General features: G+C 42.8%; 1 protein-coding gene across 1 annotated transcript in view; it reads left to right on the top strand.

Annotated features, from left to right (window-relative positions):
• Window positions 1-4,296, top strand: part of LOC311238845 (protein capicua homolog) — a gene marked incomplete at its 3' end in the record, with an annotated part of 78,851 nt that extends 74,555 nt beyond the window's left edge. Inside the window, 3 exon segments of the mRNA XM_084327045.1 lie at window positions 121-406; window positions 1,768-1,949; window positions 4,186-4,296. Of these exon segments, the coding sequence (XP_084183171.1) occupies window positions 121-406; window positions 1,768-1,949; window positions 4,186-4,296 (579 nt within the window).
• Between the last annotated feature and the right edge of the window lie 11,329 nt (window positions 4,297-15,625).

The following is a 15,625-nucleotide window of genomic DNA, read 5'->3' on the forward strand; positions in this document are numbered from 1 at the left end:
TAGACTCTCATGACGGTAAGCAGCGTGTCCCACATTGTCGGCGTGTTCCTTTAAAAGCCTTTTTGCCACCAAGGCGCCTCTATAGAGTCTTCTTGACGTTCTACCGTTCACCTACACCAGGTGCTAACCGCCATCTACCCGGCGGCAACCATCGCCCTGGCAACGGGCGTGGTCTCCGTGACCACCGCGCCGCCCTCCTCCTCGTCGGTGTCGGCGTCGGCCCAGGGCGTGGCGAGCCCCGGCTCTCCGGCGGCGGCGGCGGGGGTGCAGGGCGGCTGCATGGCGGCCACGCCCCGGTCCTCCGGCCTGGCTGCCGGGACGGAGCAGAGGGTGGAGATCAAGAGGGAGCGGGACGCGGAGGACGGAGAGCTCACCGGGACGCCGAACGGTGCAAACCTGCTGCAGTGTGAGTGTTCCGTCCGTCGCCCCCACGGGCACACAGTAGGGGTGGGGGGGGGAATCGATACGTAGTAGTATCGCGATACTTTGCATGGCGATACTGTATCGATACAGGGAGGCCAAGTATCGATATTTAATTATTCATAAAAAATTATAATAATAAAAAAATTTGTATAAGGAAGTTGCATTGTTCATTTCAATACCTGTACTAGTACAGTAGTCCACACACACACATGTGCATTCAGTTAAGTTGGAATATGACTGTAATACAAACAGTTCAGTTTGTCAGGTACATGCAACACAGATTACAGTGTTGACATCTGTCTGCTTGAGAAAATACCATGTTCTGCAATAAAAATGATTGAAGTGAGATGAACAGACTGAACTTTATTTTATTAGATAAAATATGTTGACAAAGTTTTACTTTGCAGTTGAAAAAAGGTAATAAATTAAATTTGATAAAAAAATATTCCCCCACAATACTCAGCGTATCGCGATATATTTAGTATTGCGATACTATCGTATCGTGAGGTCTCTGGCGATTCCCACCCCTAGCACACAGCGCCACATCCTGTTTGTGTTCATTCAGTCTTTATTTATACTGGATAAATATGCTGGGTAGTAAACTAAAGCATGTACAGTAATGCTGTGTATACTTCTGCCCTCAGTGTGTGAATGGCATGAATTGTAAAGCGCCTGCATATAATCCATTTCCCTTACCTACTCTTACTAGTTACACTGCTGGTCAGTATGACTTACTTACTACCATAGTGTCTTTATACCTGTATCACTGTACATAATACTACAACTCTGTACATACATCTGATTAGCACTATTACTCAGTCAGTAGTACTAATTTATATATTTTATACCCAGTTTAATCACCTGTACCTTGTATATTACTATTGTTTCAAGTTTCTTTAATAGTTGTCATACAGAAGTACAGAATACTTTTATACAAAATGCTTCTTACTGTTACGCTCCAGAGACTGTGCTAGACAAGATAAGTATGAAATAAAATAGTATAGCATGTAAAATAGAAGTAAAAATAGAAGTCACAGTGTTCAGTATAGACATATGTACAATGTTTGATGCAGAATAGAAGTAACTGAGTTACCATACAATATACAATATACTATGCAATGTACTAATATACAATACTATATAGTGCAAAGCAGAAATGGGATGAGGTACAACAATTTAGGTACAATTTACAGTAAGGTGTACGAGTTGTAGTGCAAATCCTATTGCACGTGTTACATTTGGTTTGATGCCAAACCTCTTTTCCTTGTACTGTACTTGTGCCGCATGATGATGACAATACATTTATTTTGAATCTAATCTAATCTAATCTAATCCTCTGTGCAGACGGCGAAGAGGACATCGGTCTGCGCATCAAAGAGGAGAACCTCAGCGACGGCTACGGCCGAGAGAGTGAGATGGAGGCGGAGGACGATAAGAGGTGGATTAAGAAGGAGTTCAGAGACACCAAGAGAAGCAGAGAGACGGACAGAGACGGACGCCGCGGCGGCGCGGGGGACAGCCGAGAGGTGAGACGCTTGAGCCGGCCTCGCCGCGTTCATCCCTTTATTCATTAGGGATGGTAGGGCTGCACGATTTTGGGAAATAATCGAATTGCGATTTTTCTGACAGAAATTTGCGATTGCGATTAAATTTGCGATTAAAATTTTTTTTAAGCAGCCCCACAGAGGTTTATTGTAAAATGCGGCTTGCATCTGGCCTACACGCGGTGGGTCTGTTCGGGACACCGAGCCTGAACATGTTTTTTTTTTACCTGGGAATCGACACCGGTACCCAACGGTACCTTTTTTTCTGTACTTTACTCTCCCTCTCTGAAGTCTAAACTTCACAACACACAATCTAAAACCCCTTACCTCCCTCTCCCAAACCCATCTTATATCTCAATGGGACTTCCTGGTTAAACAAAAAAAAATTAAAAGTGAAAAAATGTAAATAAAAAATTGCGATATTTTATTTTTTTTGCGATTTGATAATTGCATCATTCCAAATCGCGATTTCGATAAAAAATCGATTAATCGTGCAGCCCTGACGGATGGGTACCGAACCGAACCGAATTAAGGGTACCGACCGAATCACGTCGGTACTACCGAGTACCGATTCACGTGAGGTCCGCCGGTGCCAAATCTTTTTTTATGATGACGTCAACGTTTAGTTTACCGCGAAACGAAACCTATGAAGTGTGCCGCACGCCTCACGTCAACGTTCACGCGCTCAATACACGCGTACCTAGGATTTGACTTGATTCAACAACAAAGCAGTCGGGGCAATGGCAAGCCGAAAAACGGTCGCAAGTGTGGTTACACTTTACAAAGCTAGATGCAGACAACGCTCGCTGCAATATTATATATTATACAGTATAGATTAACAAATTGTTCTAAATAAATAATAATCATAATACATTATTTGAAGTTTGGAATTTAAATTTTTACAACTGAGGTAGGTCGATGCAATTTTTAGAGACTAAAATACAGAAAAAAGGTACTGTTGGGTACCTGTATCGATTCACAGGTTTCAAATGTGAAAGGTACCCATCCCTATTATTCATATATTATATCAGCTGTTCTTAAACTATATATTGCTGGTCTGTTTCTAGTGCCAAAATCACTAGTATTAGTGCTCACTAGAGTACCTCTATATTGATTGCGTTCTTTGGGTTAGTCCTGTTGTTTGTTGGTGTATATGTTGGCCGATGTGTACGTTAGCTGGTGTGTACGTTAGCCGGTGTGTAAGTTAGCTGGTGTGTACGTTAGCTGGTGTGTACGTTAGCTGGTGTGTACGTTAGCTGGTGTGTACGTTAGCGGGTGTGTACGTTATCTGGTGTGTACATTATCTGGTGTGTACGTTATCTGGTGTGTAACGTTAGCCGGTGTGTAAGTTAGCTGGTGTGTACTGTACGTTAGCTGGTGTGTACGTTAGCTGGTGTGTACTGTACGTTAGCTGGTGTGTATGTTATCTGGTGTGTAACGTTAGCGGGTGTGTACTGTACGTTAGCTGGTGTGTGTTAGCTGGTGTGTACGTTAGCTGGAGTGTACGTTATCTGGTGTGTACGTTAGCTGGTGTGTACGTTAGCTGTAGTGTACGTTATCTGGTGTGTACGTTAGCTGGTGTGTACGTTATCTGGTGTGTACGTTAGCTGGTGTGTACGTTAGCTTGTGTGTACGTTAGCTGGTGTGTACGTTATCTGGTGTGTACGTTAGCTGGTGTGTACGTTATCTGGTGTGTACGTTAGCTGGTGTGTACGTTATCTGGTGTGTACATTAGCTGGTGTGTACGTTAGCTGGAGTGTACGTTATCTGGTGTGTACGTTATCTGGTGTGTATGTTATCTGGTGTGTAACGTTAGCCGGTGTGTACTGTACGTTAGCTGGTGTGTACGTTAGCTGGTGTGTACATTATCTGGTGTGTACGTTAGCTGGAGTCTATGTTAGCTGGTGTGTACGTTAGCTTGTGTGTACGTTACCTGGTGTCTACGTTAGCTGGTGTGTACGTTAGCTGGTGTGTACGTTACCTGGTGTCTACGTTAGCTGGTGTGTACGTTAGTTTGTGTGTATGTTATCTGTTGTGTACATTAGCTGGTATGTATGTTATCTGGTGTGTACGTTAGCTGTAGTGTATGTTAGCTGGTGTGTATGTTAGTTGGTACGTTTGTTGGTGGTTGTTTCTTTTATCTTTCAACTCTTTCCACCCCTCTCTCTCTCTCTCTCTCTCTGCCTGTCTGTCTGTCTGCCTGTCTCTCTCTCTCTAGCCTGGACCTTTGGAGCCTCCTCTTCCTCCTCCTCTCACCGATAGAGACACCTGCACTTCCTCTAAGAAGACCAAGTTCCGCCCCCCGCCACTCAAAAAGACCTCAGAGTAAGTGGGATGATGGAGGGAGGAACCTCTAGGTTTATCAGTGTAACATTGTGGTTCATTGTGGTTTATCAGTGTAACATTGTGGTTTATCAGTGTAACATTGTGGTTCATCAATGTAGCATTGTGGTTCATTGTGGTTTATCAGTGTAACATTGTGGTTTATCAGTGTAGCATTGTGGTTCATTGTGGTTTATCAGTGTAACATTGTGGTTCATCAATGTAGCATTGTGGTTCATTTTGGTTTATCAGTGTAACATTGTGGTTTATCAGTGTAGCATTGTGGTTCATTGTGGTTTATCGGTGTAACATTGTGGTTCATCAATGTAGCATTGTGGTTCATTGTGGTTTATCAGTGTAACATTGTGGTTTATCAGTGTAACATTGTGGTTTATCAGTGTAACATTGTGGTTTATCAGTGTAACATCATGGTTTATCAGTGTAACATTGTGGTTTATCAGTGTAACATCATGGTTTATCAGTGTAACATTGTGGTTCATTGTGGTTTATCAGTGTAACATCGTGGTTTATCAGTGTAACATCGTGGTTTATCAGTGTAACATTGTGGTTTATCAGTGTAACATCATGGTTTATCAGTGTAACATTGTGGTTTATCAGTGTAACATTGTGGTTCATTGTGGTTTATCAGTGTAACATCGTGGTTTATCAGTGTAACATCGTGGTTTATCAGTGTAACATTGTGGTTCATTGTGGTTTATCAGTGTAACATCCTGGTTTATCAGTGTAACATTGTGGTTCATTGTGGTTTATCAGTGTAACATCCTGGTTTATCAGTGTAACATTGTGGTTTATCAGTGTAACATCCTGGTTTATCAGTGTAACATTGTGGTTTATCAGTGTAACATCCTGGTTTATCAGTGTAACATTGTGGTTCATTGTGGTTTATCAGTGTAACATCCTGGTTTATCAGTGTAACATCCTGGTTTATGGTTTATCAGTGTAACATCCTGGTTTATCAGTTGAAAGATTACAGTGTTCTTCAGCCTCTAATCAGCTCATCATCTGCTGCTCTGTGATTTTCCTCTGCGTTGTGTTTGTGTCATCGATACTTGGTTATCTCACATTGGCTGTCACACACTGTATCACCCCCATCAATGCAATCCGTCTCATAAGAATTCGACACTGGCAAACGTGGTACCTTTCTTGGAAAACGTTGTTTATTCCGTAAACAATGCCTCTGTACCAGATGGAAACAATTCTGAAATGTCCTTGAAAAGTCTTTGAAGAAAAACTAAATTCATTATTCTAACGATCTCTCCTGTTACCCCGCTCGGTGGTCGTTGCGGCCTAGTGGTTATCCAAAAGGCCTTCCCTGTTAGCCGAGGCTAGCGATGTTGTGGCATTCCCTTCCCCCACCCAGCGAGGGCGAGGAGGGATTTCTGCAGTCAGCTGCGTTTCAACGTCTGCTCGTCTCCGCCTCGTGTCCTAGTCTAACTTACCCCGGAAGAAACTCACAGCTCATAACGTCTTTCCCCTAGCAACGGGGGCCCCACCCCCTTTTCTTGTTACTAAGTGACACGATACCATGGCAACTAGGGATGGGTACCGTTCACATTTGAACCAATACCGGTACCGGTACCTGTGAATCGATACCGGTACCCAACGGTACTTTTTTCGGTACTTTAGTCTCTAAAAATTCAAATACACATCTATATATTTAAATAACAAATAAATGAAAGTATTTTACAACTGATTAAACAAACAAACAATCTAGCAGCAATGAACTACTCTGCTGCTGATTGAGTATTCTAGCAGTTATTTTCGGTCACTCACTGTCTTTGGAGAAGACCCGCTCTGCCACGGTGTTTGGTCTTACATAACAGACTGTGGCTTGTTTACCAACGTCACATCCGGTACTCTTCTGTCCTCCTGACTGCGCTTGCTAACGTTAGGGAGCTAACGTTATGCCCAACGATTAGCTAACGTTAGCTATAACGTTAAATAAGTTACAAATATGTGAAACTATGGAAGGAATAAGCCGGCCGCTAAAAAGAAAACCCACCGCGGCAGCGCGAGCAGATAACAAAATAAAGTTTCGAAAGGAGTGGAAGTTTGGACTCTTTGGAGCTAACGTTAGTAGTGTTTCAAGAGCAGAGGTGGAAAATGAGCTACACTTTCTAACAACCTGCCCAGTGTGCCCACTGTACCAAGATATCAGAGACAGTGAAGTCATCAGACTTTTTTTCTTTCTTTGTCATAACCGAAAGTAGGCACCGTTGGATCACATGTGAATCGATACTCGGTAGTACCGACGTGTTTTCGGTAGGTACCTTTAAAAGTACCGAATTCGCTACCCATCCCTAATGGCAACGGCACTTTTGGTCATCTTTGACCCACTAAACGCTGTGGTTACACTGCTATGTGACGAGCTCAGTGCTGCTGTAGACAATGACCTTGGCTCGCTGATAAAAGGCCCTCGTCTGCAGTCTGACTGGAGACACACACACACGACTGATACTGTCTTCTTAAAAACGAATATCTTATATAGGTTATAAACCAAATGCAAATCATCGATTTCCTTCAAGTGTAACATTGTGGTAACCGCGGTGAGGCGGTCCCCTCACAGGGCTCTGTCTTGCAGGTCCAGTGTTACATGGTTGTGTTTGTTCTGGTCTCTGGACGTGACGTCGTGTCTCTCTCTCCTCTCACAGGGCTCTCAGTCTGACGTGTCTCTCTCTCCTCTCACATGGCTCTCTGTCTGACGTGTCTCTCTCTCCCCTCACATGGCTCTCTGTCTGACGTGTCTCTCTCTCTTCTCACAGGGCTCTCTGTCTGACGTGTCTCTCTCCTCTCACAGGGCTCTCTGTCTGACGTCGTGTCTCTCTCTCCCCTCACCTAAAAAAAAACGAACAAACTAAAACGAACTAAAACGAAAACGAACGCAAAAAACCTAACGCAAAAAACAAACGCAAAAAAGCGATAGCAAAACAAATTTGGCTAAAAAACTAACTAACTAAAACGAAAACGAACGCAAAAAAATTAAAACCAACGCAAAAAAACAAAGCAAAAAACTAACGCAAAAAAACTAACGAAAACAAAAACAAACGAAAATAAAAAAAAAAAAACAAAAAAAAACCAACGCAAAAAGAATTACACAAAAAACCTAACGCAAAAAAACTAACGAACTAAAACAAAAACGAATGCAAAAAACGAACACAAAAAAATGAAAACCAACGCAAAAAAACCAAAGCAAAAAAATAACGCAAAAAAAAGAACTAACTAAAACAAAAATGAACGAAAACGAACGAAAACGAAAACGAACGCAAAAAAACGAACGCAAAAAAACGAACGCAAAAAAACAAAGCAAAAAAAATAACTAACGAAAACGAAAACGAACTAAAACGAAAACGAATGCAAAAAAACGAACGCAAAAAAACGTACTCACAAAAACGAACGAAAAAAACGAACGAAAAAAACTAACAGAAAAAAACGAACGAAAAAAAACAAACGCAAAAAAAAAACCCGCAAATAAACGTCTGACGTGTCTCTCTCTCTCCTCTCACAGGGCTCTCTGTCTGACGTGTCTCTCTCTCCCCTCACAGGGCTCTCTGTCTGACGTGTCTCTCTCTCCTCTCACAGGGCTCTGTCTGACGTGTCTCTCTCTCCCCTCTCACAGGGCTCTCTGTCTGACGTGTCTCTCTCTCCTCTCACAGGGCTCTCTGTCTGACGTGTCTCTCTCTCCTCTCACAGGGCTCTCTGTCTGACGTGTCTCTCTCTCCTCTCACAGGGCTCTCTGTCTGACGTGTCTCTCTCTCCTCTCACAGGGCTCTCTGTCTGACGTGTCTCTCTCCTCTCACAGGGCTCTCTGTCTGACGTCGTGTCTCTCTCTCCCCTCACAGGGCTCTCTGTCTGACGTGTCTCTCTCTCCCCTCACCTAAAAAAAAACGAACGAACTAAAACGAACTAAAACGAAAACGAACGCAAAAAACCTAACGCAAAAAACAAACGCAAAAAAGCGATAGCAAAACAAATTTGGCTAAAAAACTAACTAACTAAAACGAAAACGAACGCAAAAAAATTAAAACCAACGCAAAAAAACAAAGCAAAAAACTAACGCAAAAAAACTAACGAAAACAAAAACAAACGAAAATTAAAAAAAAAACCAAAAAAAAACCAACGCAAAAAGAATTACACAAAAAACCTAACGCAAAAAAACTAACGAACTAAAACAAAAACGAATGCAAAAAACGAACACAAAAAAATGAAAACCAACGCAAAAAAACCAAAGCAAAAAAATAACGCAAAAAAAAGAACTAACTAAAACGAAAACGAACGAAAACGAAAACGAAAACGAACGCAAAAAAACGAACGCAAAAAAACGAACGCAAAAAAACGAACGCAAAAAAACAAAGCAAAAAAAATAACTAACTAAAACGAAAACGAACTAAAACGAAAACGAATGCAAAAAAACGAACGCAAAAAAACGTACTCACAAAAACGAACGAAAAAAACGAACGAAAAAAACGAACGAAAAAAAACGACCGCAAAAAAACGAACGCAAAAAAAAAAAAACGCAAATAAACGTCTGACGTGTCTCTCTCTCCCCTCTCTGTCTGACGTGTCTCTCTCTCCCCTCACAGGGCTCTCTGTCTGACGTGTCTCTCTCTCCTCACAGGGCTCTCTGTCTGACGTGTCTCTCTCTCCCCTCACAGGGCTCTCTGTCTGACGTGTCTCTCTCTCCCCTCACCTAAAAAAAAACGAACGAACTAAAACGAACTAAAACGAAAACGAACGCAAAAAACCTAACGCAAAAAACAAACGCAAAAAAGCGATAGCAAAACAAATTTGGCTAAAAAACTAACTAACTAAAACGAAAACGAACGCAAAAAAATTAAAACCAACGCAAAAAAACAAAGCAAAAAACTAACGCAAAAAAACTAACGAAAACAAAAACAAACGAAAATTAAAAAAAAAACAAAAAAAAACCAACGCAAAAAGAATTACACAAAAAACCTAACGCAAAAAAACTAACGAACTAAAACAAAAACGAATGCAAAAAACGAACACAAAAAAATGAAAACCAACGCAAAAAAACCAAAGCAAAAAAATAACGCAAAAAAAAGAACTAACTAAAACGAAAACGAACGAAAACGAAAACGAACGCAAAAAAACGAACGCAAAAAAACGAACGCAAAAAAACGAACGCAAAAAAACAAAGCAAAAAAAATAACTAACTAAAACTAAAACGAACTAAAACGAAAACGAATGCAAAAAAACGAACGCAAAAAAACGTACTCACAAAAACGAACGAAAAAAACGAACGAAAAAAACGAACGGAAAAAAACGAACGGAAAAAAACGAACGAAAAAAAAAACGCAAAAAAAAAAACGCAAATAAACGTCTGACGTGTCTCTCTCTCCCCTCTCTGTCTGACGTGTCTCTCTCTCCCCTCACAGGGCTCTCTGTCTGACGTGTCTCTCTCTCCTCACAGGGCTCTCTGTCTGACGTGTCTCTCTCTCCCCTCACAGGGCTCTCTGTCTGACGTGTCTCTCTCTCTCCTCACATGGCTCTCTGTCTGACGTGTCTCTCTCTCCTCTCACAGGGCTCTCAGTCTGACGTGTCTCTCTCTCCTCTCACATGGCTCTCTGTCTGACGTGTCTCTCTCTCCCCTCACATGGCTCTCTGTCTGACGTGTCTCTCTCTCTTCTCACAGGGCTCTCTGTCTGACGTGTCTCTCTCCTCTCACAGGGCTCTCTGTCTGACGTCGTGTCTCTCTCTCCCCTCACCTAAAAAAAAACGAACAAACTAAAACGAACTAAAACGAAAACGAACGCAAAAAACCTAACGCAAAAAACAAACGCAAAAAAGCGATAGCAAAACAAATTTGGCTAAAAAACTAACTAACTAAAACGAAAACGAACGCAAAAAAATTAAAACCAACGCAAAAAAACAAAGCAAAAAACTAACGCAAAAAAACTAACGAAAACAAAAACAAACGAAAATAAAAAAAAAAAAACAAAAAAAAACCAACGCAAAAAGAATTACACAAAAAACCTAACGCAAAAAAACTAACGAACTAAAACAAAAACGAATGCAAAAAACGAACACAAAAAAATGAAAACCAACGCAAAAAAACCAAAGCAAAAAAATAACGCAAAAAAAAGAACTAACTAAAACAAAAATGAACGAAAACGAACGAAAACGAAAACGAACGCAAAAAAACGAACGCAAAAAAACGAACGCAAAAAAACAAAGCAAAAAAAATAACTAACGAAAACGAAAACGAACTAAAACGAAAACGAATGCAAAAAAACGAACGCAAAAAAACGTACTCACAAAAACGAACGAAAAAAACGAACGAAAAAAACTAACAGAAAAAAACGAACGAAAAAAAACAAACGCAAAAAAAAAACCCGCAAATAAACGTCTGACGTGTCTCTCTCTCTCCTCTCACAGGGCTCTCTGTCTGACGTGTCTCTCTCTCCCCTCACAGGGCTCTCTGTCTGACGTGTCTCTCTCTCCTCTCACAGGGCTCTGTCTGACGTGTCTCTCTCTCCCCTCTCACAGGGCTCTCTGTCTGACGTGTCTCTCTCTCCTCTCACAGGGCTCTCTGTCTGACGTGTCTCTCTCTCCTCTCACAGGGCTCTCTGTCTGACGTGTCTCTCTCTCCTCTCACAGGGCTCTCTGTCTGACGTGTCTCTCTCTCCTCTCACAGGGCTCTCTGTCTGACGTGTCTCTCTCCTCTCACAGGGCTCTCTGTCTGACGTGTCTCTCTCCTCTCACAGGGCTCTCTGTCTGACGTCGTGTCTCTCTCTCCCCTCACCTAAAAAAAAACGAACAAACTAAAACGAACTAAAACGAAAACGAACGCAAAAAACCTAACGCAAAAAACAAACGCAAAAAAGCGATAGCAAAACAAATTTGGCTAAAAAACTAACTAACTAAAACGAAAACGAACGCAAAAAAATTAAAACCAACGCAAAAAAACAAAGCAAAAAACTAACGCAAAAAAACTAACGAAAACAAAAACAAACGAAAATAAAAAAAAAAAAACAAAAAAAAACCAACGCAAAAAGAATTACACAAAAAACCTAACGCAAAAAAACTAACGAACTAAAACAAAAACGAATGCAAAAAACGAACACAAAAAAATGAAAACCAACGCAAAAAAACCAAAGCAAAAAAATAACGCAAAAAAAAGAACTAACTAAAACAAAAATGAACGAAAACGAACGAAAACGAAAACGAACGCAAAAAAACGAACGCAAAAAAACGAACGCAAAAAAACAAAGCAAAAAAAATAACTAACGAAAACGAAAACGAACTAAAACGAAAACGAATGCAAAAAAACGAACGCAAAAAAACGTACTCACAAAAACGAACGAAAAAAACGAACGAAAAAAACTAACAGAAAAAAACGAACGAAAAAAAACAAACGCAAAAAAAAAACCCGCAAATAAACGTCTGACGTGTCTCTCTCTCTCCTCTCACAGGGCTCTCTGTCTGACGTGTCTCTCTCTCCCCTCACAGGGCTCTCTGTCTGACGTGTCTCTCTCTCCTCTCACAGGGCTCTGTCTGACGTGTCTCTCTCTCCCCTCTCACAGGGCTCTCTGTCTGACGTGTCTCTCTCTCCTCTCACAGGGCTCTCTGTCTGACGTGTCTCTCTCTCCTCTCACAGGGCTCTCTGTCTGACGTGTCTCTCTCTCCTCTCACAGGGCTCTCTGTCTGACGTGTCTCTCTCTCCTCTCACAGGGCTCTCTGTCTGACGTGTCTCTCTCCTCTCACAGGGCTCTCTGTCTGACGTCGTGTCTCTCTCTCCCCTCACAGGGCTCTCTGTCTGACGTGTCTCTCTCTCCCCTCACCTAAAAAAAAACGAACGAACTAAAACGAACTAAAACGAAAACGAACGCAAAAAACCTAACGCAAAAAACAAACGCAAAAAAGCGATAGCAAAACAAATTTGGCTAAAAAACTAACTAACTAAAACGAAAACGAACGCAAAAAAATTAAAACCAACGCAAAAAAACAAAGCAAAAAACTAACGCAAAAAAACTAACGAAAACAAAAACAAACGAAAATTAAAAAAAAAACCAAAAAAAAACCAACGCAAAAAGAATTACACAAAAAACCTAACGCAAAAAAACTAACGAACTAAAACAAAAACGAATGCAAAAAACGAACACAAAAAAATGAAAACCAACGCAAAAAAACCAAAGCAAAAAAATAACGCAAAAAAAAGAACTAACTAAAACGAAAACGAACGAAAACGAAAACGAAAACGAACGCAAAAAAACGAACGCAAAAAAACGAACGCAAAAAAACGAACGCAAAAAAACAAAGCAAAAAAAATAACTAACTAAAACGAAAACGAACTAAAACGAAAACGAATGCAAAAAAACGAACGCAAAAAAACGTACTCACAAAAACGAACGAAAAAAACGAACGAAAAAAACGAACGAAAAAAAACGACCGCAAAAAAACGAACGCAAAAAAAAAAAAACGCAAATAAACGTCTGACGTGTCTCTCTCTCCCCTCTCTGTCTGACGTGTCTCTCTCTCCCCTCACAGGGCTCTCTGTCTGACGTGTCTCTCTCTCCTCACAGGGCTCTCTGTCTGACGTGTCTCTCTCTCCCCTCACAGGGCTCTCTGTCTGACGTGTCTCTCTCTCCCCTCACCTAAAAAAAAACGAACGAACTAAAACGAACTAAAACGAAAACGAACGCAAAAAACCTAACGCAAAAAACAAACGCAAAAAAGCGATAGCAAAACAAATTTGGCTAAAAAACTAACTAACTAAAACGAAAACGAACGCAAAAAAATTAAAACCAACGCAAAAAAACAAAGCAAAAAACTAACGCAAAAAAACTAACGAAAACAAAAACAAACGAAAATTAAAAAAAAAACAAAAAAAAACCAACGCAAAAAGAATTACACAAAAAACCTAACGCAAAAAAACTAACGAACTAAAACAAAAACGAATGCAAAAAACGAACACAAAAAAATGAAAACCAACGCAAAAAAACCAAAGCAAAAAAATAACGCAAAAAAAAGAACTAACTAAAACGAAAACGAACGAAAACGAAAACGAACGCAAAAAAACGAACGCAAAAAAACGAACGCAAAAAAACGAACGCAAAAAAACAAAGCAAAAAAAATAACTAACTAAAACTAAAACGAACTAAAACTAAAACGAATGCAAAAAAACGAACGCAAAAAAACGTACTCACAAAAACGAACGAAAAAAACGAACGAAAAAAACGAACGGAAAAAAACGAACGGAAAAAAACGAACGAAAAAAAAAACGCAAAAAAAAAAACGCAAATAAACGTCTGACGTGTCTCTCTCTCCCCTCTCTGTCTGACGTGTCTCTCTCTCCCCTCACAGGGCTCTCTGTCTGACGTGTCTCTCTCTCCTCACAGGGCTCTCTGTCTGACGTGTCTCTCTCTCCCCTCACAGGGCTCTCTGTCTGACGTGTCTCTCTCTCTCCTCACAGGGCTCTCTGTCTGACGTGTCTCTCTCTCCTCACAGGGCTCTCTGTCTGTCGTGTCTCTCTCTCCTCACAGGGCTCTCTGTCTGACGTGTCTCTCTCTCTCCTCTCACAGGGCTCTCTGTCTGACGTGTCTCTCTCTCCCCTCACAGGGCTCTCTGTCTGACGTGTCTCTCTCTCCTCACAGGGCTCTGTCTGACGTGTCTCTCTCTCCCCTCACAGGGCTCTCTGTCTGACGTGTCTCTCTCTCCCCTCACAGGGCTCTCTGTCTGACGTGTCTCTCTCTCCTCACAGGGCTCTGTCTGACGTGTCTCTCTCTCCCCTCACAGGGCTCTCTGTCTGACGTGTCTCTCTCTCCCCTCACAGGGCTCTCTGTCTGACGTGTCTCTCTCTCTCCTCACAGGGCTCTCTGTCTGACGTGTCTCTCTCTCTCCTCTCACAGGGCTCTCTGTCTGACGTGTCTCTCTCTCTCCTCTCACAGGGCTCTCTGTCTGACGTGTCTCTCTCTCTCCCCTCACAGGGCTCTCTGTCTGACGTGTCTCTCTCTCCTCTCACAGGGCTCTCTGTCTGACGTGTCTCTCTCTCTCCCCTCACAGGGCTCTCTGTCTTACGTGTCTCTCTCTCCCCTCACAGGGCTCTCTGTCTGACGTGTCTCTCTCTCCTCTCACAGGGCTCTGTCTGACGTGTCTCTCTCTCCCCTCTCACAGGGCTCTCTGTCTGACGTGTCTCTCTCTCCTCTCACAGGGCTCTCTGTCTGACGTGTCTCTCTCTCCTCTCACAGGGCTCTCTGTCTGACGTGTCTCTCTCTCCTCTCACAGGGCTCTCTGTCTGACGTGTCTCTCTCTCCTCTCACAGGGCTCTCTGTCTGACGTGTCTCTCTCTCCTCTCTCTGTCTGACGTGTCTCTCTCTCCCCTCACAGGGCTCTCTGTCTGACGTGTCTCTCTCTCTCCTCACAGGGCTCTCTGTCTGACGTGTCTCTCTCTCTCCTCTCACAGGGCTCTCTGTCTGACGTGTCTCTCTCTCTCCTCTCACAGGGCTCTCTGTCTGACGTGTCTCTCTCTCTCCCCTCACAGGGCTCTCTGTCTGACGTGTCTCTCTCTCCTCTCACAGGGCTCTCTGTCTGACGTGTCTCTCTCTCTCCCCTCACAGGGCTCTCTGTCTTACGTGTCTCTCTCTCCCCTCACAGGGCTCTCTGTCTGACGTGTCTCTCTCTCCTCTCACAGGGCTCTGTCTGACGTGTCTCTCTCTCCCCTCTCACAGGGCTCTCTGTCTGACGTGTCTCTCTCTCCTCTCACAGGGCTCTCTGTCTGACGTGTCTCTCTCTCCTCTCACAGGGCTCTCTGTCTGACGTGTCTCTCTCTCCTCTCACAGGGCTCTCTGTCTGACGTGTCTCTCTCTCCTCTCACAGGGCTCTCTGTCTGACGTGTCTCTCTCTCCTCGTCTCTGTCTGACGTGTCTCTCTCTCCCCTCACAGGGCTCTCTGTCTGACGTGTCTCTCTCTCTCCTCACAGGGCTCTCTGTCTGACGTGTCTCTCTCTCTCCTCACAGGGCTCTCTCTCTGACGTGTCTCTCTCTCCTCTCACAGGGCTCTCTGTCTGACGTGTCTCTCTCTCTCCTCTCACAGGGCTCTCTGTCTGACGTGTCTCTCTCTCCCCTCACAGGGCTCTCTGTCTGACGTGTCTCTCTCTCCTCTCACAGGGCTCTCTGTCTGACGTTGTGTCTCTCTCCTCTCACAGGGCTCTCTGTCTGACGTGTCTCTCTCTCCTCTCACAGGGCTCTCTGTCTGACGTGTCTCTCTCTCCTCTCACAGGGCTCTCTGTCTGACGTGTCTCTCTCTCCTCTCACAGGGCTCTCTGTCTGACGTGTCTCTCTCTCCTCTCACAGGGC

This window comes from Notolepis coatsorum, assembly GCF_963971535.1.
Source record: "Notolepis coatsorum genome assembly, chromosome: 13".
Lineage (NCBI taxonomy): Eukaryota > Metazoa > Chordata > Actinopteri > Aulopiformes > Paralepididae > Notolepis > Notolepis coatsorum.